Consider the following 26,818-nt stretch of genomic DNA (forward strand, 5'->3'; position numbering starts at 1 on the left):
ACTTTTTCTAACTTTGACCCCCAAAATCTGTTACACATCTACAACCATCAAAAAGGTTTAGAAATAGGGCAATAAGTACAAGTAATTAATTACAAAATTAACCATAGTTACATTGTAACACTGATATCTGTCAGGAATCCCTGAATAACCCTTCACATGTACTGTATATATTTTTTAGTAGACAACCCAAAGTATTGATCTAGGCCCATTTTGGTATATTTCATGCAACCATTTTTCCGCCAAATGCGATCAAATAAAAAAAAATGTTAACTTTTTCACTAACTTTAGGTTTCTCACTGAAGTTATTTACAAGCAGCTTGTGCAATTATGGCACAAATGGTTGTAAATGCTTCTCTGGGATCCTCTGTTCAGAAATAGCAGACATATATGGCTTTGGCGTTGCTTTTTGGTAATTAGAAGGCCGTGAAATGCTGCTGCGCACCACACTTGTATAATTCCCAGCAGTTAGGGGTTAATTAGGTAGCTTGTAGGGTTAATTTTAGCTTTAGTGTAGAGATTAGCCTTCCACCTGACACATACCACCCCCTGATCCCTCCCTGACCCCCTCAAACAGCTCTCTTCCCTCCCCCACCTCACAATTGTCACCGCCATCTTAAGTACTGGCAGAAAGCTCTCTAACCCTCCCACCTCTACCTATTTGATGCCATCTTGGGTACCCCAAAAAATTTGCTTTTTTTGTATAGATCAAAAAAATTTCTGTAGTGTAGCTGCCCCCCTCAATACCCTCCCCCCTCCCAGATCCCTTGCCCAAGATGTATTCCCCCCTCCCTCTCCCTCCTTCCCATACATGTTTCAATTTATTAATGTAAATGTGGCGCGCACGCATCGGTGACTAAATAAATGATATTGCAGGATGCCTCAATATAGAGGAATCACTGCAGTACCCTGAAAGTGATCACCATCACTTCCAGCGCTTGAAACCCCAGAGGACATGTCAGGCACGTCCTTGGTCCTTAACTGACACTTTTTGGAGGACGTGCCTGACACGTCCTTGGTCGTTAAGGGGTTAAACCAGCTGTGCTTGCTGTACCAATCTGGTATCCTGTGACAGTCTTACTAACAGTACCCACTGGGTACCCTGTGCCTGCTAAGAAACCTCTGTCTACCATACCAGTGACAGCCTTCGTTAAACCAGCGGTGTCTGCTGTACCTATCTGGTATCCCCTGTGACAGTCTCACCAACAGTACCCGCTGGGTATCCTGTGCCTGCTGAGAAACCTGTGTCTACCATACCAGAGACAGCCTTATTTAAACTAGTTGTGCCTGCTTTACCTAACAGGTATTCTGTGTCATCTCACCTTTTGCTGCTCAATTTAAACACCAGTGTCTATTGGACTTTGTTACTGCTAAAAGACTTTAGTGAATTGCATAAGACCTTTTCTGTGGTTGTTTTTTAAGTGCAAAAATATAAAAATGTATGTACTTCTTTTAAGGGTTGTGGAATTTATTTTCCTTATAGAAAAAAGATGTTTCTAATCCCACCCTATATTTGTTTTAATCGTGGACTCTCCACAGCTTTGGTATCGGTTTCCATGAGTAATGGATTGTGGACTCTTACCACCTTTATGAAAGAAATTATAATTTATGCTTACCTGATAAATTCATTTCTTTCATGGTGGTAAGAGTCTACGAGACCCTTTTGATTATGTTTTTTTAAGTTGTTGCACATCTTTTGTCCCGGTTACTATATTTTTTTGCTCCTTTTTTATTCCAACCTTTTTTTGCTTGGCTATATGTCAGACTTACTACCATAGAGGTGAGAAGGGATATATAGAGCTCTTGGGGTTTGGGAATATTTGCCTCCTCCTAGTGGCAGGGAAGGTAATTACCAGGAGTAATGGATAGTGGACTCTTACCACCATGAAATAAATGAATGTATCAGGTGAGCATAAATTATGTTTTTGTACCTTTAAAAAAAAATGTAACATCTTATTACAAAGACTGAAATATATTGTAATCAAGGTTCTGTTACATTAGATATTAAAGATGAAAGTTATGTAATTGATAAACAACTATATTTAGTATTTTCAAACTGATTTTAGAAAATATACTATAGTAATAATATGCATAAAATTTGATACTGTTTATGAAATCTATCAGTTTTGTAAGTCTATTTCAGCAACATTTTTTAATATCAGTTTGACAGAACCACATTAGGTGGTAAATGTAAACTTATTGTGACAACACAGAAAGAGATGTAAGCAATCATGGGCCCCATCCGATATGCAGCGTCGCCCGCAAAAGCCGGCGACACCGTTTTTTGCGCGGGTTTGGTATCCTATATACAGCGCCGCATATAAATGCGGCACGTATATTTCACCCGTCGGACGTAGTTTTTTTACCCATAGACTAACATATAAAAGACACGCAATTTGGTATCCAATATCCAGCGCAAGGCCTTACGTGGCGAAAATGGAGAAATCTTACTCCATTTTAACCTCGCCAAAAAATGCAGCCGTAGTAGGCCTTGCACTGAGTATGGGAGCACCGTAACTCCCTAAAATGCCTGCAAAAAAAAACCTAACACCTAACGCATGCGCAATGTCTATCTACCTGTCAACCGCAATCCCCCACCGCAATACCTAATAAAGTGTATTAACCCCTAAACCGCCGCTGCCAGAGCCCACCGCCACCTACATTATATGTATTAACCACTAAACCACCGCTGCCGGACCCCGCCGCCACCTACATTACATTTATTAACCCCTAATCTGACCCCCCTACACCGCCGCCACCTACATTAAATTTATTACCCCCTAAACCTAAGTCTAACCCTAACACCCCCTAACTTAATTATTATTTAAATAAATCTAAATAATCTTAATATTATTAACTACATTATTCCTATTTAAAACTAAATACTTACCTATAAAATAAACCCTAAGATAGCTACAATATAATTAATAATTTCATTGTAGCTATTTTAGGATTTATTTTTATTTTACAGGCAACTTTGTATTTATTTTAACTAGGTACAATAGCTATTAAATAGTTATTAACTATTTAATAGCTACCTAGTTAAAATAATTACAAAATTACCTGTAAAATAAATCCTAACCTAAGTTACAAATACACCTAACACTACACTACACTAGGGGTTAATACATTTATTATTAGGAGTGAGAGGGGGGATTGCGGATATAGGGGTATACGTATCGTGCTGATTTTTGGGAGGCAGGTTAGACAGTTACGGGAGATTTAATATTTTAGTTAGTTTCGCTCATTTCTGGACATCGCTAATTTATCCGACTTACGGCACTTTAGCAACTGCCGGCGGGGTATATGTAATACCCCGATGTGCGAGGTTCCCTCGCTTGCGCCGAAAACTATGCCATATATCGGATCATGCCCCATATATTTTATTTCATCAAGTGATTTTAGTGATTCACAGTGTGATCTGCCCAACAGACCTCAAGCAGTGTCTAATAGTGTAAGCTACAACAGGGTAATATGCAAGATATTTAATATTATTATGTATTTACACTGTACAAAATAACTAGTTCCCCCAGCCATATTTTCATCTTTAGCAAATTGAAATAAATATACTACCAGATGCACTGTGTCACTAATATATGTGTTATACAATTTCCCTTTTTCGGGTACTGAGAAAAAGTGCTTAAACCGTGAAGAAACCTGAGAAACCTTTGGTGCAAAAAAGGCCAGCAAAGGGGTTAATGAGACTATTGAAATCCTGGTGATCCATCAAACTGATGTTAGGCACTGCTGTATAAAGTTTTCTAATAAATACAGGACAACACCCCCACCCCTCCTATGTATACAACTAATATGCACATTAAATCTATATATTTGCACGTGTAATAAGCATTTACAGCACGATATGTACTGATCATTACACATACAACCGCACATACATATTTATCTGTCTGGGTATCCATCACATATTCATCCTCAGCAGTCCACAAGTCTATGCTCAGATCTGGACTAACCCATTTCACCAAAAAGGGGGACGCCTATTACAGTTTATTGAGTCTATAATATTATGAACTCCAGAGTTATAGCATTACGTTAATAACGTCAGTCAATCCAAACCAATAATTGTCCTTTATCTGTGCTTTGTGAACATGTGCGATACCCTGAAATAAACTAAGTAAGTAATATACGATTCCTCCCCCTAATACAGTGCTAGTTGCCGCAGATCTGTAAGCTGCACAATCCGCTCAGCTGCTGTAAGGAAGAGAGCACTGGACTGTACCGGAGAGAGGCTGATAGTGATATTGGCGAGAGGCTTACCCGCACTGCTGGGCACTCTGGGTAACTGCTGCATTGTATCGCTGAACTGGAAGATTACAGCCTGATCCAGGGAAAGGACACCGGGTAATACGTTACTATCAGTACTTCTTTATCTATCATCTATCCATCACTATCATCATTTATATATATATATATATATATATATATATATATATATATATATATATATATATATATATATATATATATATATATATATATATATATATATATATATATATATATACGTGTGTGTGTGTTTATAAACACGCATGATCATTATATTTTGCTGTTCTCCATATGCCCCATATTACATTTTTTGAGTCAATAAGTTTTAAGAGCTAGTGATGCAGATTGCAATCAAGTATGAATATTTTATTTTAAAGAAGAGTAGTTAGTAGTAAACATTTTATGAGTTTTGACTTGCTGGCTCTGTCTAAGGATTTCTCACCTCTAAGTATGTTATATAAATATGGATGTGTCACATTGTCACTGTACTACCGTTTAATGCGTTACAGTAGGCAAGGAATAACCACTCATGTTATGTGTATGTTGCCATTAATCTGATGCTATTTTAGCATAGCTGGGGCATTGCATTTTTTTTATCCTTACCCCATCAAATACATAAGATTATATCCCTAATAACTAGTCTGCTTACATATTTATATCTACCACAGAGGGTCAATTCAAAAAAACAATATTTTGGTGTGAAGTGAGAATAAGGTTGGATATACTGCATGGGTCCAGTTATGGTTCTGCAATTCTAAATATTTCAGTGACTGTACTAAGGATCTCAACATACCACATATTCATCACAGTATATGTACATCAGTAGCTGGACTAACTGAAACAAACAATACATATGATTTTTTGTGTGCATCTAAAGTAGTTAATCTGATAGGTTCCCTCCCTATCATTTTTTATAAATATGTGGTTAAAAAGACAATTGAAATGTATTTTAATGCTTTAAACACTATGCACACTCTGTATCTACAATTGTTCATAAGAATTAACACTTTCCATATCATGACAATACTTGAGCACAATTCACCAAAGTGTAGAGAAGATACAGATTAGAACAATCTATGAATTGGAGTGGTTTCTGAGACTGTAGTGGTAAATGGGCAGGCAACATAATATCTGTTATAGGATAGGTTATTGAGAACGTTTACCATGGCATCCAAGCATATTTGGCACTCCCAGTGTAAGAGAGAGCCTTCCTGTTTCTGTCAGGGTCCTATGGGACCCTCCCCCAAGAGTCACATCTGCCTGGTTTGTTGTCCACAGGGAGCCTGCCCACGCCAGCTGTGATGAACAGCTGCACCAGACCCCGGGATAATCTGAGATCAGCCAGCCGGTAATGAATTTCCATCACACACAGAAAGGAGGTGACACACAAGTGCTGGACACATAACATACAAGTGTGCTGGGAGATGACAGCATATATTATCTGGCATATATGGTGTTATTACATACATGGCACACATTTGCCATGTATACAATCAGCCATGTGCAAGTGTTTGCTTATTATGTAAACATTCCTATTTTTGAGTCATATAGCTTTAAAAAAATCTATCCAGATGATTTCTTAGTTACATTATATATTCTTCCCTCTCAGCATTACCAGGTTTGCCTTTTGTGCACATATGGCCACAGTAAAGCTAACTGATTAGTAATTTCATGATATTTTAGAGATTTGGGCAGTTTTAGGGCATAGGTTAATCTGATGCTGCTTAATTCTACCAGGATTGGGTTACCAAAAACAGTTTAACATAGATATTAATTACTTTTGTTTGAGGAGATAAAGTGATTGAATGGCAGACATGAAGTGCACTGCACTGATAGGGCAGCTTGTGACTGACTTTCCTTGCTCCATCTAAAAAATGACATTTTACAGCATTTAATTTTTAATTAGATAATCATTATCTATAGCATGCCTAAACATGTTTTTTTTTTGTTTAAAAAAACATCTGCCCTTTTCTTCTATTTTTTATTTATTTATTTAATGTCTCTTTAAATACTTTTTGTGTGTTTCACGATTTTAGCATTTTTGATGGTTTTACAATAAAAAACAGTTTTCAACCGTATGGCTTTTAGATTGTTTTAACTGTGACTTAGCGGCTTCTGTTGCCTTTCTATGGGGGTGCTGTAGGGCATGTTATGCACCCTATTTACTATTGTAGCACCCCAAACCTCAAATGTGCCTGCTGTACTAATTTGGCACGGTAGTGACTTTTTACCTGCCCACTGGTATAGAGAGAGCAAGGAGGGGGCGAAAAATAAAGGTATGAATAGATATTAGTAAGTGGTCAGTTTTCTTTCCTAAGATATGGAGAGTCCACAACGTCATCCAATTACTAGTGGGAATATCACTCCTGGCCAGCAGGTGGAGGCAAAGAGCGCCACAGCAAAGCTGTCAAGTGTTACTCCCCTACCCATAATTTCCAGTCATTCTCTTTGCCTCTGTCAATGGAGGAGGTGAAGTTTGGTGTCTGAAGAAATTAATTCCTTTTTCGGGTACTTTTCCCTGCAAGCATGGGTTTAGCTGAGTCCACGTCAGTCTCTTCAGTAGAGTAGTGGTGGCTTTAAAGCAGTTAGGAAGTTGTGAGGTAGTCCTTGCTTTGTTTCCTAACACATTGCTGACCATGGTAAAGAAAGCCAGAGTTGGTTACTCTGTTCTTTTTCTACAGGTCTCTGTAAGGAGTATGTGTCCTTTCACGCCTTGTGAGCTGTCTTCCTGCCGGACAGCTAAACTGCAGGTAAGTGCTTTTGTCTTCTAGGTCTCGGAGATTTGCACTTCAGAAGAATATGTCATATGCAGTAGATGGGGACATTTTTAAACTCCTTTATACAGGATTTTCTTTGGCAGTGAGCAGGCACATTATGTATGTTGAGACTAGGGGTTAATCTTCCCTTTATTGGGACATTTTTCCTCTTTGGGCTAATTCTGTTGAAATGTGTGTGTGTGGCTTATGTTTTATACAGGGATTTGTGTATAAACTTAAAATTTGGCAGTTTGTTCCTTTGCTTGCTTAACTAGAACAGGCTAACTGACAAACTGCTTGAGTTTGAAACCAACTGCAGCTACTTGCATCTTATGTTGTAGGCAGAGGGAAACGCGCGCCTTTTACTTGCTGCGTAGTTTCCTCTCTCTGTTGGTCATGTGACTTCTCTCTGCTGTCGGATATTCACGGAGCGGAGCGACGTCATTGAATTTCAGTCTCTTCAGTGTCGATCTACTATACAACCGTTTTAGAGACTTCTGGCAGCCAAATTGTGGTATTAAAAATTCTTAAAGTGACAGTGTATTTAAAAAAATTCTACAATTTGGGGAATTTTTTGATTTGGTATTATGGACATGGACCAGGACTCTGTGTTTTTTGACAAATGCTTGTTTTGCCTATGCAATTCTGTGCTGCATGCTTAGCTAGAACACTTCAATTTAAAGATAAATAAACTGTTCAGGCAATGCCACAGCTTTCTCCTCAAACATCCCAAGCCTCTATGGCATCACATACAGTGCCCTGCAGTTCCTCTCAGCCTCCTGGAAGAGTTTATTTGCCTGCCGATTTTGCTGCACAGGTATCTTCTGCGGTATCTGCAGCATTATCTGCTTTTCCTATGCTGGAAAAACGCAAGAGGAAAATTAGACATTCAGATAGTAAGGTTTCTGTTCCACCTACTGCTACGCAGGTTGCCCTCCCTCTCAGGTTCGGACAGTATTATTCCTTCATCTGATACTGAAGAAGTAAATTTCAGATTTAAGCTTTAACACCTTTGTGTACTGTTAAAGGAGGTATTGGCTTCTTTGGACGACTCCAATACTTCTGTCGTTGTCAACCCTAAGAAGTCTAGTAAACTTAATAAATACTATGATGTTCCTTCCTCTGTGGACGTTTTTCCTGTCCCAGACCTTGTGATGGAGATTATTTCACAGGAATGGGAGAAGCCAGGGATTCCTTTCTCCCATCTCCCATATTTAAAAAGATGCTTCCCGTTGCTTACTCAATTAAAGATTTCTGGCGCACGGTGCCTAAAGTAGAAGGGGCTATTTCTACTCTGGCTAAGAGAACTATGATCCCTATAGAGGATAGCTGCTCCTTTAAGGATCCCTTGGACAAAAAAACTGGAAGCTTATTTGAAGAAGATGTATGTTCATCAAGGTCTTCAATGGCAACCTGCAGTTTGTATTGCCACAGTGCAAGTGCGGCATCTTATTGGTGAGACACCTTGTCTGAATCGATTTTAGTAGAGACTCCATTGGAGGAGATACAAGATAGGATTAAGGCTCTCAAACTAGCCAATTCCTTTATTTCGGATGCTAACATGCAAGTTATTAGACTGGGAGCCAAGATGTCTGGCTTCACTGTCCTAGCCTGCAGGACATTGTGGCTAAAATCTTGGTCAGCTGATGTTACCTCTAAGTCCAAGCTTCTGACGCTTCCTTACAAGGGGAAGACCCTGTTTGGACCTGGTCTGGCAGAAATCATTTCTGATATTACGGGTGAAAAAGGGTCTTTTCTACCGCAAGACAAGAAGAACAGACTCAAAGGACGTCAAAGTGATTTTCGTTCCTTTCGTAACTTCAAAGGTCAAAAGTCTTCCTTTCCCTTTTCCAAGTAGGAGCAGCCCAAGTCTTATTGGAAACCCAATCAGTCTTGGAATAAGGGGAATCAATCAAAGAAACCCTCAGCTGAGTCTGTCAGCATGAATGGTCGGCCCCCGGTACGGGTTCGAATCAAGTGGGGGTAGACTTTCTCTGTTTTGTCAAGCATGGAGACGAGATGTCCCAGATCCTTGGGCTGTGGACATAGTATCTCAGGGTTACAAAATAGAATTTAAAACTTTCCCACCCAGGGGCAGATTCCACCTCTCAAGATTATCTGCAGACCAGGTAAAAAGAGAGGCATTCTTAAACTGCGTTCAGGACCTTTCCTCCCTAGGAGTGATTGTTTCAGTTCCAGTAAGGGAACAGGGTCTAGGATTCTATTCAAATCTGTTTGTGGTTCCCAAAAAAGAGGGAAATGTTCAACCCATTTTAAACCTAAAGTGCCTCAACAAGTTTCTCAGGGTACCGTCCTTCAAAATGGAAACCATTGTTCCATTCTTCCTTTGGTCCAAGAGGGTCAGTTCATGTTCCCATCCACAGGGATCATCACAAATTCCTGAGATTCACCTTTCTAGACAAACACTTTCAGTTTGTGGCTCTTCAGTTTGGCCTTGCCACAGCTCCCAGAATTTTCTCAAAGGTTCTGGGGGCTCTCTTACCAGTGATCAGGTCTTGGGGAATTGCAGTGGCGCCATACCTGGACGACATATTGGTTCAGGCGCCATCTTTTCAACAAGCGAACTCTCATACAGAGATCTTGTTGTCTTTTCTACATTCCTTGTTCCAGCTACAAGGGTGGTTTTCTTAGGGACCATAATAGATTCCCTATCTATGAATTTTTTTCTGACGGAGGTCATTTGAGAGCTCTGCAATTATGCATGCTCAGACAATGGAACGGAGGCCATTCAGATCTGTCTCAGAGGCTAGATCTAGACCAGTTGACAAGAGACTCTCTCCCATAGTGACTTTCTCAGGACCCTCTGTCTAAGGGCACATGCTTCCGGAGACCTTCCTGGGTGATTGTTACCACGGACGCCAGCCTGCTAGGCTGCAGAGCAGTCTGGTACTTGTTAAAGGCGCAGGGACTATGGATTCGGGAGGAGTCTGCTCTCCCATAAACATCTTGGAGTTGAGAGTGATTTACAATGCTCTCATGGCTTGGCCTCAATTGTCCCTAGCCCGGTATATCAGGTTTCAGTCGGACAACATCACCTCAGTGGCATTCCTGGAGTGGACAACTGGGAAGCGGATTTCCTGAGCAGACAGACATTTTATCCCGGGGAGTGGGCTCTCCATCCGAAGGTGTTCTCCAGGTTAACCCTCAAATGGGGTAGAGTTGGATCTGATGGCGTCTCGGTAGAACACCATGCTTCCAAGGTACGGTTCAATGTCAAGAGATCCTCAGGCCGCTCTGATAGATGCTCTGGCGGTCCCTTGGGATTTCGGTCTAGCATACCTGTTTCCTCGGTTTGTGCTCCTTCCACAAGTTATTGCTCGTATCAAACAAGAAAGAGCATCGGTAATTCTAATAGCTTCTGCATGGTCTCACAGGATCTGGTATGCAGACCTAGTGAAGATGTCTTCTCGGTCGCCTTGGTGGTTGCCTCTGAGGAAGGACCTTCTAACTCAGGGTCCATTGCTCCATCCAAATCTCGTTTCTCTGAAGCTGACTGCTTGGAGATTGAACGCTTAGTTCTGTCTTAGCGTGGATTTTCTGAGTCGGTCATTGAGACCATGATCCAGACTAGCAAGCCTGTTTCTCGAAAAATTTACCATAAGGTATTGCGTAAATACCTTTATTAGTGTGAATCTAAGGGTCTACTCTTGGAGTAGGGTCAGGAGTCCTAGAATTTTGTCTTTTCTCCAGGAAGGTCTGGAGAAAGGGTTGTCAGTCAGTTCTCTGAAAGGTCAGATTTCTGCATTATCTATTTTGTTACAGAAGCGTCTGGCGGATGTGCCAGATGTTCAATCTTTTTGTTAGGCCCTTGTCAGAATCAGGCCTGTGTTTAATCCTGTTGCTCCTCCTTGGAGCCTTAGGGGTCAATTTATTATTGTGCGAGCAGACATGATACGATGTAGCATGTCATGTCCGCTGCACATCGATAAATGCTAACAGCATACGCTGTCAGCATTTATCATTGCACCAGCTGGTGCAATGCCACCCCCTGCAGGGGGTGTCAATCAACCGTTCATATTCGATCGGGTTGATTTCTGTCCGCCGCCTCAGAGTCTTTAGACCGTTGCTTCATAACTTCTGTTTTCCGTTTGAGCCAATGCATTCCATAGATATTAAGTTGCTATCTTGGAAGGTTTTGTTTCTTATTTCTATCTCTTCTGCTCAGAGAGTTTCGGAACTCTCGACTTTGCAGTGTGATTCGCCTTACCTTATATTTCATGCGGATAAGGCGGTTCTTCGTACTAAATTGGGGTTTCTTCCTAAAGTGGTTTCGGATAGAAATATTAATCAGGCAATTGTTGTTCCTTCTTTCTGTCCCAATCCTTCTTCTCATAAAGAACGTCTGTTGCACAACTTGGATGTTGTGCGTGCTTTAAAATTTTACCTACAGGCGACTAAGGATTTTCGCTAGTCTTCTGCCCTGTTTGTTTGTTTCTCAGGAAAGCGTAAGGGTCAGAAGGCTACTTCTACTTCTCTTTCCCTCTGTTTGAGAAGAATGATTCGTTTTGCTTATAAGACTGCTAGACAGCAGCCTCCTGAGAGAATTACATCTCATTCCACTAGGGCTTTCTCCTCTTCTTGGGCTTTCAAAGATGAAGCTTCTGTGGAACAGCTTTGCAAGGCTGCAACTTGGTCCTCCCTGCATACTTTTTCCAAATTTGATACTTTTGCCTCGGCTGAGGCATCTTTTGGGAGAAAGGTTCTTCAAGTGGTTTAGGTCTGCTTGTCTTGTTTTCCCTCCGTGTTCATTCTGTGTCCTCTAGCTTGGGTATTGGCTCCCACTAGTAATTGAATGACAGCGTAGACTCTCCATATCTTAGGAAAGAAAACAAAATTTATGCTTACCTGATAAATGTCTTTCTTTCCATATATGGAGAGTCCATGAGCCCACCGTTTATTAAAACAGTTATTTTTTACTAAACCTCAGTCACCTCTACACCTTTGTGTTATTCTTTTTCCATTTCCCTTTGGTCGAATGACTGGGGAGTATGGGTAGGGGAGTGACACTTAACAGCTTTGCTGTGGTGCTCTTTGCCTCCTCCTGCTGGCCAGGAGTGATATTCCCACTAGTAATTGAATGACATGGGGACTCTCCATATCCGGAAAGAAAGAAATTTATCAGGTAAGCATACATTTTGTTTTTGATCCCCCTAATTTGATTGTGAAGAACAGATGTTGCCAAAAGGTAGGTCCAGTGGGAACCAGTAGATCACAACACTGCTGTGTGATTTCCCTCTCAGCTAATAGTGAAAATATGGTCCCAAGATAAGAGAAATGTAAAGCGACCTCAATTTAAAAAACGTGAATTTGCATAAGAATATTAGTCCCAGTGTTAAATGCAGATCACACAGAAAAACGAGGTAGACACTGTTTTACTAAATAAAGCCACCACTAAGAACCAGGCCTGGGTGTAAACCTGGACAGGAGGCTCCATGGCCTAACATACCCAACTCTTATGCTGTTTTTTTAAAGGGATATCAAAGTGCAAAATGTTCTGATGTGTCAGAGCATTTTATTATTGCACTATTTCTTGCATGTAAGTATGTGTTTAACCCCTTCTAAGGGATTCAACACAAAGTTAAAGTAAATCTGAATCATAGAAGTTTAATTTTGACTTTCATGTCCCTTTAAGATCTTAGGGTACCTCCTTACAGATAGTTGGTGCTTCCATGACCTACTGTTTACAGCTTGAATAAACCACCTTTTTCACTGGCACCCTGGTTCCGGTTTTCGTCTTTTTTCCTTGTTTGTACTTCCTTACCATAGGCTGTTTAGCCATAAGCTCTGTTATAGTTCTGTCTTGAAAATGTTCACATACTTACGGTGATGCATGTGGTAACACTAATAGAACCCAAAAATGAAAAAAAAAAAAAATTTTGCACATTCAGTCTGTGTGCATATATTTCCTTTGCTGCTGTTCCATTATTGTAATTACAACATATTTATTTTTGTTATGTCTCCTTGTTATCAGGGTGTGTAAAAGATGGGGAAGCAAAACAGCAAGCTCCGCCCTGAAATGCTACAGGACCTACGTGAAAACACAGAGTTTTCTGACCATGAATTGCAGGAGTGGTACAAAGGTTTCCTTAAAGATTGTCCGTCTGGCATCCTTAATGTTGAGGAGTTTAAGAAGATCTATGCTAACTTCTTTCCGTATGGAGATGCCTCCAAGTTTGCTGAGCATGTTTTCCGCACATTTGATACCAACGGGGATGGGACCATTGATTTCCGGGAGTTTATCATCGCACTGAGTGTCACTTCACGAGGAAAGCTAGAGCAGAAGCTGAAGTGGGCGTTCAGTATGTATGACTTGGATGGTAACGGCTATATCAGTCGGGAGGAGATGCTGGAGATAGTGCAGGTAATTGCTGGCAATAGAGCTGTTTTAAGTAAATGTGTATGATTATTAAGCGATATGTGTGAGATCGATATGTACGACAACATTATGTGCATGCAAGACAGTTCTTCTGGGAGATAGCAGTGTGTGTGTATATGCATGTGTGTGTGTATGCATGGTGTGCATACAGTATGTGTAAGTGCACTTCTCTATACTTGCATATATTATTATTATTAGCATTTATTTGTAAAGCACCACCAAATTCCGTAGCACTGGGTACAATGATAGGGGTAAACAATGACAAAGATTTGTGATAAAATACAAAACATAACAAAACTAAACAAATCTAGTACAGGAGGAAGAGGGCCCTGCTCCGGAGAGCTTACAGCCTATAGGTTAAGGGTGCAGAGACAAAGTTGGGGTAGCTTGTTACATCGGTTGTATTTGCAGCAGAGAGTCAGGCAGTTCATGTACATGTATTAGTTTGGTTCGATGAGGGATGGAGGAGAGATAGTACGCCTCTCTGAATAGTTGAGTTTTCAAGGAGCGTCTAAAGCTATACAAAGTTGGAGACAGTCTTATGGAGCGTGGTAGAGAGTTCCAGAGGACAGGAGCAGCATGTGCGAAGTCTTGGAGGCGGAAGTGGGACGTAGAGATAACAGGAGTGTAGAGACGTAGGTCAGAGGTTGATCGAAGAGGACAGGATGGGAAATATTTCACGATGAGAGAGGAAATATAGTTAGGAGTTAGACTGTTGAGTGCTTTGTAAGTTAGGGTTAATACTTTAAATTGTATTCTGGAGTGTACGGGGAGCCAGTGTAGAGACTGGCAGAGCGGAGCGAGTTAGGTGGCTGAGTCTAGCAAAAGCATTCATAATAGATTGGAGGTAGGAAAGGCGGTGTTTTGGAAGGCCATTTAGAAGTAGATTGCAATAATCAAGGCATGACAAAATGAGGGAATGAATAAGTATTTTTGTAGTTTTTTGAGTAAGGAAGGGATGAATTCTGGAAATGTTACGTAGGTGTGAACTGCAGGATTTGGTAAGCGCTTGTATATGTGGGTTGAATGTGAGTTCTGAGTCTAGTGTGACCCCAAGACAGCAGACCTGGGGTGAGGTGTTAAGAATAGAGTCTCCAAACGTCAGAGAAATGTCAGGTGAGGTGTTGGATGTCTCGAAGAGGGGGGGATAAGAAGCAGCTCAGTTTTGGGCAGATTGAGTTGGAGGTAGTGTGAAGACATCCAAGAGGAAATTGCATATATGCCTTTGTATATGTGCATGGTAAATATGTGTGTGTGATCTTGTGTATACGTGTATAGTGTGCAAATGTGTATGTGCATTTGTGTATACGTGCATGGTGTGCATATGTGTAAGTGAGCTTGTGTATAGGTGCATGGTGTGCATATGTGTATGTGAGCTTGTGTATACATGCATGGTATACATATATGTATGTGAGCTTGTGTATACGTACATGGTGTGCATATATGTATGTGAGCTTGTGTATACGGGCATGGTGTGCAAATGTGTATGTGTGCTTGTGTATACGTACATGGTGTGCATATGTGTATGTGAGCTTGTGTATACGTACATGGTGTGCATATGTGTAAGTGAGCTTGTGTATAGGTGCATGGTGTGCATATGTGTATGTGAGCTTGTGTATACATGCATGGTATACATATATGTATGTGAGCTTGTGTATACGTGTATGGTGTACATATGTGTATGTGAGCTTGTGTATACATGCATGGTGTGCATATGTGTATGTGCGCTTGTGTATACGTGTATGGTGTGCATATGTGTATGGTGTGCAAATGTGTATGTGTGCTTGTGTATACGTACATGGTGTGCATATGTGTATGTGAGCTTGTGTATACGTACATGGTGTGCATATGTGTAAGTGAGCTTGTGTATAGGTGCATGGTGTGCATATGTGTATGTGAGCTTGTGTATACATGCATGGTATACATGTATGTATGTGAGCTTGTGTATACGTGTATGGTGTACGTATGTGTATGTGAGCTTGTGTATACATGCATTTTGTGCATATTAGTTTGTGTATACATGCATGGTGTGCATATGTGCATGTGCAACTGTAAGCATTCATGGTGTGCATATGTGTATGTGTGCTTGTGTATACGTGTATGGTGTGCATATGTGTATGGTGTATGGTGTGCATATGTGTATGTTTTCTTGTGTATATGTGTATGGTGTGCATATGTGTATGTTTGCTTGTGTATACGTGTATGGTGTACGTATGTGTATGTGAGCTTGTGTATACGTGTATGGTGTGCATATGTGTATGGTGTATGGTGTGCATATGTGTATGTTTGCTTGTATATACGTGTATGGTGTACGTATGTGTATGTGAGCTTGTGTATACGTGCATTTTGTACATATTAGTTTGTGTATACATGCATGGTGTGCATATGTGCATGTGCAACTGTATGCATTCATGGTGTGCAATGTGTATGTGAGCTTGTGTATACAGTACATGCACGGTTTGCATATGTGCCTGTGCAAATGTATGTGTATGCGTGTATGGTGTGCAAATGTGTATGTGAGCTTGTGTATACGTGCATGGTGTGCATATGTGTATGTGAGCTTGTATATACTGTACGTGCATGGTGTGCATATACGTGTATGTATGTGAGCTTGTGTATATGTGCATGGTGTGCATATGTGTATGTGAGCTTGTGTATATGTGTATGGTGTGCATATGTGTATGTGAGCTTGTGTATACGTGTATGGTGTACATATGTGTATGTGAGCGTGTGTATGGTGTGCATATGTGTATGTGAGCTTGTGTATACGTGCATGGTGTGCATATGTGTATGTGAGCTTGTGTATACGTGTATGGTGTACATATATGTATGTGATCTTGTGTATATGTGCATGGTGTGCATATGTGTATGTGAGCTTGTGTATACGTGCATGGTGTGCATATGTGTATGTGAGCTTGTGTATACTTACATGGTGTGCATATGTGTATGTGAGCTTGTGTATACTTACATGGTGTGCATATGTGTATGTGAACGTGTGTATACTACTTACATGGTGTGCATATGTGTATGTGAGCTTGTGTATACTTACATGGTGTGCATATGTGTATGTGAGCTTGTGTATACTTACATGGTGTGCATATGTGTATGTGAGCTTGTGTATATGTGCATGGTGTGCATATGTGTATGTGAGCTTGTGTATACTTACATGGTGTGCATATGAGTATGTGAGCTTGTGTATACGTACATGGTGTGCATATGTGTATGTGAGCTTGTGTATACTTACATGGTGTGCATATGTGTATGTGAGCTTGTGTATATGTGCATGGTGTGCATATGTGTATGTGAGCTTGTGTATACTTACATGGTGTGCATATGAGTATGTGAGCTTGTGTATACGTACATGGTGTGCATATGTGTATGTGAGCTTGTGTATATGTGCATGGTGTGCATATGTGTATGTGAGCTTGTGTATACGTGCATGGTGTGCATATGAGTATGTGAGCTTGTGTATACTTACATGGGGTGCATATGAGTATGTGAGCTTGTGTATATGTGCATGGTGTGCATATGTGTATGTGAGCTTGTGTATATGTGCATGGTGTGCATATGTGTATGTGAGCTTGTGTATACTTACATGGTGTGCATATGAGTATGTGAGCTTGTGTATACGTACATGGTGTGCATATGTGTATGTGAGCTTGTGTATATGTGCATGGTGTGCATATGAGTATGTGAGCTTGTGTATACGTGCATGGTGTGCATATGAGTATGTGAGCTTGTGTATACTTACATGGGGTGCATATGAGTATGTGAGCTTGTGTATACTTACATGGTGTGCATATGAATATGTGAGCTTGTGTATACTTACATGGGGTGCATATGAGTATGTGAGCTTGTGTATACATGCATGGTGTGCATATGAGTATGTGAGCTTGTGTATACTTACATGGTGTGCATATGAGTATGTGAGCTTGTGTATACTTATATGGTGTGCATATGAGTATGTGAGCTTGTGTATACTTACATGGTGTGCATATCAGTATGTGAGCTTGTGTATACATGCATGGTGTGCATATGTGTATGTTAGCTTGTGTATACGTGTATGGTCACAAATAACTCCTAGAACTTTCCAATCTCTATGTTATCTCTGAGTTTTGGAGAGTCACCTCAAGCTAATGAGATTAGTATTTCTGTCATGCAGTTGTAAGTCTGAGAAAAAGCGACCAGTGTGTGTTAATAAAGAGAACTTTGTGTACAGCAAGAAAGCTGTGTGGGTGTGCTTGTGCCTGCATTAAAAAGTCATATGTGCAACAGCATTGCATTTTTGTGGGATAGAACACTATTTGTGTGAATCAAACTGATTACTGTGTGTATGAGAGAGCAGTGTGTGTGTGTGGGGGGGGGGGGTCGATTGCACCGTCTAATAAAGCAAGTGGCCTAGATACAATATTCAGTCCCTGTGTTATTTTTGTCAGTTAAGTCACGCACATTTAAAAAGCTATTTCATGGTAAGTGAATTAAATGGTGGACCTACTCAACAAAGGGCCATGGTGCAAAAAATGTTTCTCCCTCCCAATGTAGTAAGCAAAAGTAATACTATACATGCTGATATGTATAATGATTTTGAGGATAGATAGATGGAACTGGAACCTGCACTAACAAAAGCCTACCCTGCATTAGGATTGTACAAGTTTTGCACATGCTTATATATAGGGTGACCATATTGCCGCTTTAAAAGGGACACATATGAAAAATACATATGTCAGGGTTCTTATACAAAACATTTCTTTAAACAGCCTTGAAAACAGCCCTGACATATGTATTTTTCATATGTGTCCCTTTTTAAAGCGGCAATATGGTCACCCTACTTACGTCTGTATAGACTGTCTGTTATGGGCCCTTGGGCCCTGGTGCTTCTGCACCTTCAGCACCAATGGTAGTTCCACCCCTGATTGTCTCACTAAAGGTTGTTTGAATGTTAGAAAATCTAGACCACTTGCTTTCAATATTTTAGTGCAAACTGTCTCATGAGGGAGGTCTAATTGTTAGTAAATTTAGGGAATAGCCTAGTTGTATATGAAACAGTAAATGGGGCATCCGTGTGGGAGAAATAGCACTGTGTACCCAAGATCGCCCCTTTAAAGGAAGACATGTATGAAAAATACATATGTCAGGTGCTGTTTAAAGAAACATTTCAAAGTAATGTTCAGTGACAACGACCCCAACATATGTATTTTCTATAACTGTGCTCCTTTATGTATGTTAATTTGTAAGTGAAAAACACATTGGGCTAGATTATGAGTGGAGCGCTATCGTTAGCACGAGGAGAATATACACAATCGTGGTGTTTTTATGCTTGAATCCATATTACAGTGGCGCACTGTTTAAATTACTGCAAATTTGTTTAAGTGAACTCTCAGTAATTTACACTTCCCATATTTTTCCTTTCATATTAAAAGTTGAAAGTAAATGTGATCGCTCAAATGCAATCTCATCTAACCCTTAAGCTTTTTACACGACCTGAAAGTTTGAGTAAAGAGGCTGCCTGGAGAAAACAGTTGCACTAAACTACACTATTAACCCCTAAACCACCACACACCCCATTGCAAAGTACCCCACTACACTATTAACCACTAAACTGTGACACCCCACATTGCAGATTACCCCACTATACTATTAACCCCCAAACCGCCACAATCCCCATCGCAAAGTACCACTCTATACTATTAACCCCTAAACCGTCACACCTCCACATTGCAAAGTACTCCTCTACACTATTAATCCCTAAAACATCACAACCCCATCACAAAGTACCCACTAAACCCCCTAACCAGCTAACCCCCCCTAACAATCCTAAGCTAGCACTCACTAAGTTACTAAAAACAAACAAACCTTATATTACCTTAAAAAAAAAGCACAGTTATACCTATTTAAAAATCTAAAGCCCCACTTAAAAAAACTAAAACTAACCACTTACATCATATATATTTACAATAGACTGCGATATGAGCACAAAAATGCAAGCAGAATAGATTTTTTGTGAGCGGTTTTAGAGCTACATATCACTCGCATTTTTGAACTCCACACATATGCTAGGATTAGTAATGCAAAAAAAGTACTTTAACACATTGAAGTATATCATTTTTGTATCATAGTCTCCTTTTAATAGAATTTCCAAGTTGATTTTACTGGCCCTTTAAAAGAGAAAACACTTGGGCTCCGATATTCAAAGCATTGACACGACAGACCATCAGGAAACTGCTTCACTGGCCTTGTTGGCCTCGCAGTCCGACGATCTGTTGAGATATTCAGAGAATAGGGGCATGTCTGAGCACCGCCGCTCGTCGGCATTTTGCTGTAGGGGGAGCCTATTTGAAGTGTGCCTACATGGCGCAGACAGTGCGCTCACTGAAACTGAAATTAGTTTCCATGTAGGCACACTTTAAATATTGCCATCGGGGCCTAAGTTTACTTACACCTACACTAACTAGCTCAGGCGATATAGTCTCAACAGCTGATAGCTAGCGAGACAAATATGGCCGATACCTTCCTCGCAACCTGAACTTCGAACATATTGATCTTGTGTAGATGTGTCCGAAGCAAAGTACAGGCTATTTCCACTAGCACGCCCCACTAACTACCCCTGAACGCCTATAACTACATCACACCTAACCTACGCTCCCCCTGCTCCGCCTTGCTACCTCCCACCAATCCCCTACATCTACATTACAGCTAACCTAGACTCCCCCTACACCGCCCAGCTAACTCACCCTGACCACCTACACCTACGTCATGCATAACCTGTACACCTCCAGAAAGCCCAGCTAAGTTATTAATACCGTCTACACTGGCGTAATGTCTAAACTACACTCCCCTGGAATGTGCAGCTAATTGCCTACTGTAAAAAAATCACTTACTATAATAAACTATACTATACATAATAAACCTCCTCATTATAACTATGAAGCTATGTCGCTAAAGTTATATCAATATTTAAATAATATGTCACAGAGATGCGCTAAAAGGGCTGGAAAAACCTTGCCGGGCTGCTGGGAGAATGGGGGACACTTTAAATCTGGTCCCCCATTCCTCCCAGAAGATAACCTCCCAAACAAGTGGTATCTTTAGGTGCCTCATCAAATTGCGGACAACATACTAAAAGGCAGAGGAGCCCAGCTAGGTATATACAATATAAACAATATGCATTGTACATTGCTATCCATATCATTTAAACATTGACCCCTAATCTACCATAACCTTAAACTAACTGTAGAAGCTAAGGCCCTACACATAAGTATTCAATATTTAAAATGATGCATTGAAATGTAATTAATGTTGCTTGTTGTGTTTATAATTTCTAATTAAAGACAGTATAATTAACATTATAGTGCTACATAAATGCATGCCTGTTATGTAAAAATATAATTTAATGCTACTGACTACTATAAAATATATATATATTAACATATACAGTATATCTATACTATCACTAATAAACACAACAAGCTAACATAAATACATTTTAATGTATATGCATACTTAAACCATTATGAAATATGCATGCATAAGTTTAAATATTGAATATCAATGCAAGGCCTCTACATTATATCTACAATGCTTGAAATAAAATGCATGGTCATGTATAATTCATATTAGTTAAAGTATTGTATATGTAAATTAAAATGTTGATATCCTTCCTTGATGCATTTATTATTTAAAATAAAAATATATATTTTTAATTAGATATTTGTGTTATAAAAGAAAGCTGCATAATAATTTTAGTATCACATAACTGCATGCCTGTTATGTTATAAAACAATTGTAACACTAATGCCTTTTGTAACATGAATATCATTTTTAATATATATTTATGTTTAAAATAAAAACACAAGAAAAAATAAATACATATTTATTTATATACAATAGTTAAAAGCATATGCATCATACCTATAAGAATGCATAATATTTTAAAAATTGTAGATACCCCTAAATTATTAACCCCTAAACTGCCCTAACCTAATCACCTAATCAACCCACATACAGGTATGAGGGGTGGTTAGGAGAGTATGGCCTAATAAATGGTAGCCATCAATAATCACCTAATCAACCCCCATACAGGTATGGGGTGGTTAGGAGATTAAGCCTACTAAATACTAATTACCAATAATCACCAAATCAACTCAATACAGGTATGGGGGGTAATTAGGAGATTAAAGGGATACTAAACCCAAATGTTTAAAGCAGCTTTCTAATTTACTCCTATTATCAAATGTTCTTCATTCTCTTGGTATTTTTATTTCCAAAGCAGGAATGAAAGCTTATGGAGCCGGCCCATTTTAGATTTAAAACCTGGTTACTGCTTGCTGATTGGTGGGTAAATGTATCCACCAATCAGCAAGCACTATCCAGGGTGCTAAACCAAAAATAGGCTAAGCATTCATTCCTGCTTTTTCAAATAAAGATACCTAGAAGTAAATTAGAAAGTTACTTAAAATGGCATGCTCTATCTGAATCATGAAAGAAAACATATGGGTTTAGTATCCCTTTAAGGTCTAAATTGCCACTTCCCAACGCGAACTACAACTACACTAACATAACCCCCCTTTAAACTAACCCCACTAAGTTACAAAAAATAAAAAAAATCTAAGTTACAATAAAAAAAGCAAAGTACAAAAATAAATAAACTACAGTATCCAAAATAAAAAAGCACCATTATACTTAACTCTAAACTACATGGTCCATACAATAAAAAAACTCACCCAAAACAAAAAAATACCTAAACCTTAACACAAAATAATTACAATAACTCGTTATACGGTGCTACTTCTAATGCGTACAAAGAGCTGCAATGAACCCCTTTTCATTTGCACCTAACAGCGTGCCGCTCGTAATCTAGCCCTTTGTGTGTTTATTTGAGAAATCACTGAGTGCATTTGTGTAACTGGGTCAACTGAGTGTGCATATGAGAGACGACTTGCTTTGTAAGTTAGCACCACCAACCTAGGGGTAGATTACAAGTGGAGCTCTATTTGATGATCCCGCTCATGCGTTTACTCCGCTAGACGTCGGAGGCTTTTTGCGCACGTTGAGTATCGCACATATTACAAGTTAAAACTAAAAAGTTATCTTTCGATTGCTAACTCGATGTGTGCAAAAAGCCAAAGTCAGAATATCACGACCACGCTAACATAATCCTCCATAGACTTCAATGTCGCACGTAAAGTAGAAAAAACCTAACACCCTTAATCATACGCAAACACAATTGAATTTTCTCAAGTGCGCTAACCCAACATGAAATATGAATATTTCAGTGAAATATTACATGCCAATGTTCTTATATATAGGTATATATATATATATGATAGAAATAAAAAAGATCAGCGCTAGAAGTTTATGAGTGTGCTGTTGGTCTTAATATATCTTCCCATCCACTACTGGAAAATATATGTATATGCAGGACCCTTGCTAGTTAAGCATCAAACAGTCTCATTCAGTCAAGTATGGCAAGTCTATGGATGTATATTGTTCATTAATATCCACAATGCTAGTTCCTGTGTGCTGTGGAGGAGTAGGCTGCTCGTCTGAGAGAAGAAGAAAGATCCCCCGCAGGGCAAGGTTCCTCTTAGTGATCTAGAAGAGTGTGAGACAAAACAAGCGCCCAGAGGCACACTTCGTGTAGTACGTTTAGATAAATAACTTATACTTTAACAGTTGGAAAAAATCCGCTCTCACCTGATTCAACCTCAGCTTATGAGGTATGTAATAAGCGCTTCTGTTTATATACTCAGGTCTCGTATCGCCCTCCTATAGGTCCTCAGGTCTCCAGTTCCTCCTTGGAGTCTGCAGAGTGTTCCTGGATCTCTGCAGCCTATATCTAGAAGGGGACTTGACAGGGTGAAAGATATAAGGGTTGTGCATGACTAATATTTTTACTATCGACTAGTTGACAGCTGTTGCTGTCGACTAGTCGGCCCCACCCCCTCTTGCCAGAAAATAGGTATTAAATGCAAAATATTTTTAATGTAATTGTAATATGTAATGTTCTTTTTTAATTTATTTTTAAAACCTAGACAACAACCCCAATACTTTTAGATTAAAAATTAGGCTAGATCTACTTTTACTCAGGAGACATTCAGATTCATGCGAGTTACGGTATTTTGAGTTTGTAGGGCAGAAGAGCTGCAAGCAAGTCAAGTCGTAAGTCTTTTATGAAATGACAAGTTATGGTAACGTAGGACTCGGTAGTTAGTGCTGTCCAGGCGTCAGTTGTAATTGCAGCCTTTTCGGCTTTTGCCAAGGTGTTGCGGACAGCACTAGCCGAATCTACGTGCATTTTTTCAAGCCGAGTTGTAATTGTTTTTCGTGCAGGGACAGTGTATTCGGGCTTGACATATTTCATTAACTCCCGAGAACCCTCTCCTTCAACAAAACTAATAGGAAGCATGTCCTTTGCTACCATATTAGCTATCAGAGTCAACAATGTTTCAGCATGCACAGTGTCACATTGCCGTTCTCTTACTGTAAAAGCTGCAACGGGCTGTATTTGACTGTCCAACTATAGCGTAATTTAATATAGCATTAATCGACTAATGCCGTACTAGTCAAAAAATACAATACTTATCGACTAATCTATTAGTCGACTAGTCTGTCTCAGCCCTAATATATATATATACAGGGCTTTTTTCTGCCGGTACACAACAGTACACCGTACCTGCACCTCTGCCAGTTAAAGCCCAGCTGTCTTTATTATGCACACATTGTTTTTGAGGCTTGATGATTAGATCCATATCAGCAGGTAATTTTTTTATTGGAGTCAGTGTTTTAATCGGCACCATTTCCAAGTTACAGTGCCACAATATTACAGGGGTGGAGTAGAGTATATTCTGTGTATGTTGGGATTGACAGCACCTCTGGCCGTTTAAGATTGGTTTGCGTGAGTTACTCCTAATTAGCTGCTTTGGTCCACGTGATTGATAACCTGACTGAGACAGGTACTGTAAACAGTGGGAGTAGTGCATAACGGAGACCAGACCTGGAACGTTTGACAGTCTCTGGACAAGCGTCAGAGCCCAGCTGGCATTCTTCAGCATGCTCCATAAATTAAAACCACTACCGGTATTGCGTGGAATGTTTTGGAGAGAGGACTTATAAGTTTGCGAAGAAGAGTGAACCATGGTGTTTTATTTCTTGCTATACCTACATTTATCATATTTATTGTCATGTGATAAATACACATATATTTTATTATCATTGAGGACAATAGATAAGGATCTGTTGTACAAAAAAAATAATCCCCATAACTGCATCTTTAATGCACTCTTTTACATGCAACCAGGGCCGCCATCAGGGGGTGAATAGGGTGAGTCCTGTCAGGGGCAAAGCACAACTATTAATTTAAAAAAAAAAAGGAGTAAAGTATTAGTATTTGAGAGGATTTCTGAGTGTGCACTAAACCACTATGCACAGTGTGAGACAGACTTGGCACTTTGTTTGTACAGTGTGTGCCTGAGTCAGACGGCAGATCACTTTCATTTGCAGAGGAGGTAGGACCTACTTAGTAAATGTTTTTTATTTCTTTGTGCAATTTCAGATTGTAACTTCAGTGTGGTAGTAATTGTGTGGTGGTGCCAGGGGTCCATAAAACACATTTAGCAATCTGCAGCAGTGTATTTATGATTATTTGACAATGCTGTAGAAATTATATATTTAAAACCATGCAGAAATGTCTCCTCCTCAATACACAAATGGTAGGTGCCCTTTTGGCAGATATGCATTTTTTATTTTATTTTTATATATATATATATATATATATATATATATATATATATATATATTTATTTATTTATTTACTACCCCTTTATGCAAGGGCTTTCCAGATGCCAGGAGGCATTTTAGCTAAGATTTTTACACCTGCATAAAATGTTATACTCTCAGGCTAAGATTGCTCAGTGTTTGAAATGAGACAGGTTAAAGGAACACTGAACCCAATTTTTTTCTTTTGTGATTCAGATAGAGCATGCAAATGTAAGCACATTAACCTCCGCTACTTACATTATCCCTATGTACCCCTAATCTGCTGCCCCTAACACCGCTGACCCCTATATTATATTTATTAACCCCTAATCTGCCCCCCACAACGTCGCCTCCACCTGCCTACACTTATTAACCCCTAATCTGCCAAGCGGACCGCACCGCTATTATTATAAAGTTATTAACCCATAATCCGCCTCACTAACCCTATAATAAATAGTATTAACCCCTAATCTGCCCTCCCTAACATCGCCGACACCTAACTTCAATTATTAACCCCTAATCTGCCGACTGGAGCTTACCGCTATTCTAATAAATGTATTAACCCCTAAAGCTAAGTCTAACCCTAACACTAACACCCCCCTAAATTAAATATAATTTCTCTTGTTAAGTGTATCCAGTCCACGGATCATCCATTACTTATGGAATATATTCTCCTTCCCAACAGGAAGCTGCAAGAGTCCACCCACAGCAAAGCTGCTATATAGCTCCTCCCCTAACTGCCATATTCAGTCATTCTCTTGCAAGCCTCAACATAGGAGGTTGTGAGAGTCTGTGGTGCTTTCTACTTAGTTTATTCTTCAATCAAAAGTTTGTTATTTTTAAATGGCACCGGAGTGTGCTGTTTATCTCAGGCAGTATTTGGAAGAAGAATCTGCCTGCGTTTTTCTATGATCTTAGCAGACGTAACTAAGATCCATTTGCTGTTCTCACACATTCTGAGGAGTGAGGTACTTCAGAGGGGGAATGGCGTGCAGGTTTTCCTGCAGATAAGGTATGTGCAGTAAAAAAAATTTCTAGGAATGGAATTGACTAAGAAAATACTGCTGATACCGAAGTAATGTAAGTAAAGCCTTAAATGCAGCGATAGCGACTGGTATCAGGCTTATTAATAGAGATACATACTCTTATAAAAATGTGTTTTAAAACGTTTGCTGGCATGTTTAATCGTTTTTTAACGTACATTGGTGATAACACTGTAATGTTGGTATAGCCTTAAATGCAGTAAAAGCGACTGGTATCAGGCTTATTAATAGAGATACATACTCTTGTAAAAATGTGTTTTAAAACGTTTGCTGGCATGTTTAATCGTTTTTTAACATATGTTTGGTGATAAAACTTATTGGGGCCTAAGTTTTTTCCACATGGCTGGCTTAAATTTTGCATAGAAACAGTTAACTGAAGCTTCCCACTGTTGGCTGTGGCAGTTTGTTGTGTCTGTTTTTAAAAACGTCTATGTCGTTTTTGTTTTTTTTATCTGTTTTTTGCATTAAGGGGTTAATCATCCATTTGCAAGTGGGTGCAATGCTCTGTTACCTTATTACATGTACTGTAAAAATTTTGTTTGTTTTACTGCCTTTTTTTTTTTTCACTGTTTTTCAAATTTTGACAA

The 26,818-nt window shown here is 39.5% G+C and overlaps 1 protein-coding gene across 1 annotated transcript in view; it reads left to right on the plus strand.

Annotated features, from left to right (window-relative positions):
- The first annotated feature begins 4,244 nt into the window (after positions 1 to 4,244).
- The window catches only part of HPCA (hippocalcin), a 211,219-nt gene continuing 188,645 nt past the window's right edge, over positions 4,245 to 26,818 (plus strand). Inside the window, exons 1-2 of the mRNA XM_053707277.1 lie at positions 4,245 to 4,356; positions 13,030 to 13,419. Coding sequence (XP_053563252.1) covers positions 13,042 to 13,419 — 378 coding nt within the window. The 5' untranslated portion in view covers positions 4,245 to 4,356; positions 13,030 to 13,041. The remainder of the gene's footprint in view (positions 4,357 to 13,029; positions 13,420 to 26,818) is intronic.

This window comes from Bombina bombina, chromosome 3 (assembly GCF_027579735.1).
Source record: "Bombina bombina isolate aBomBom1 chromosome 3, aBomBom1.pri, whole genome shotgun sequence".
In the NCBI taxonomy this organism is placed as follows: Eukaryota; Metazoa; Chordata; class Amphibia; order Anura; family Bombinatoridae; genus Bombina; species Bombina bombina.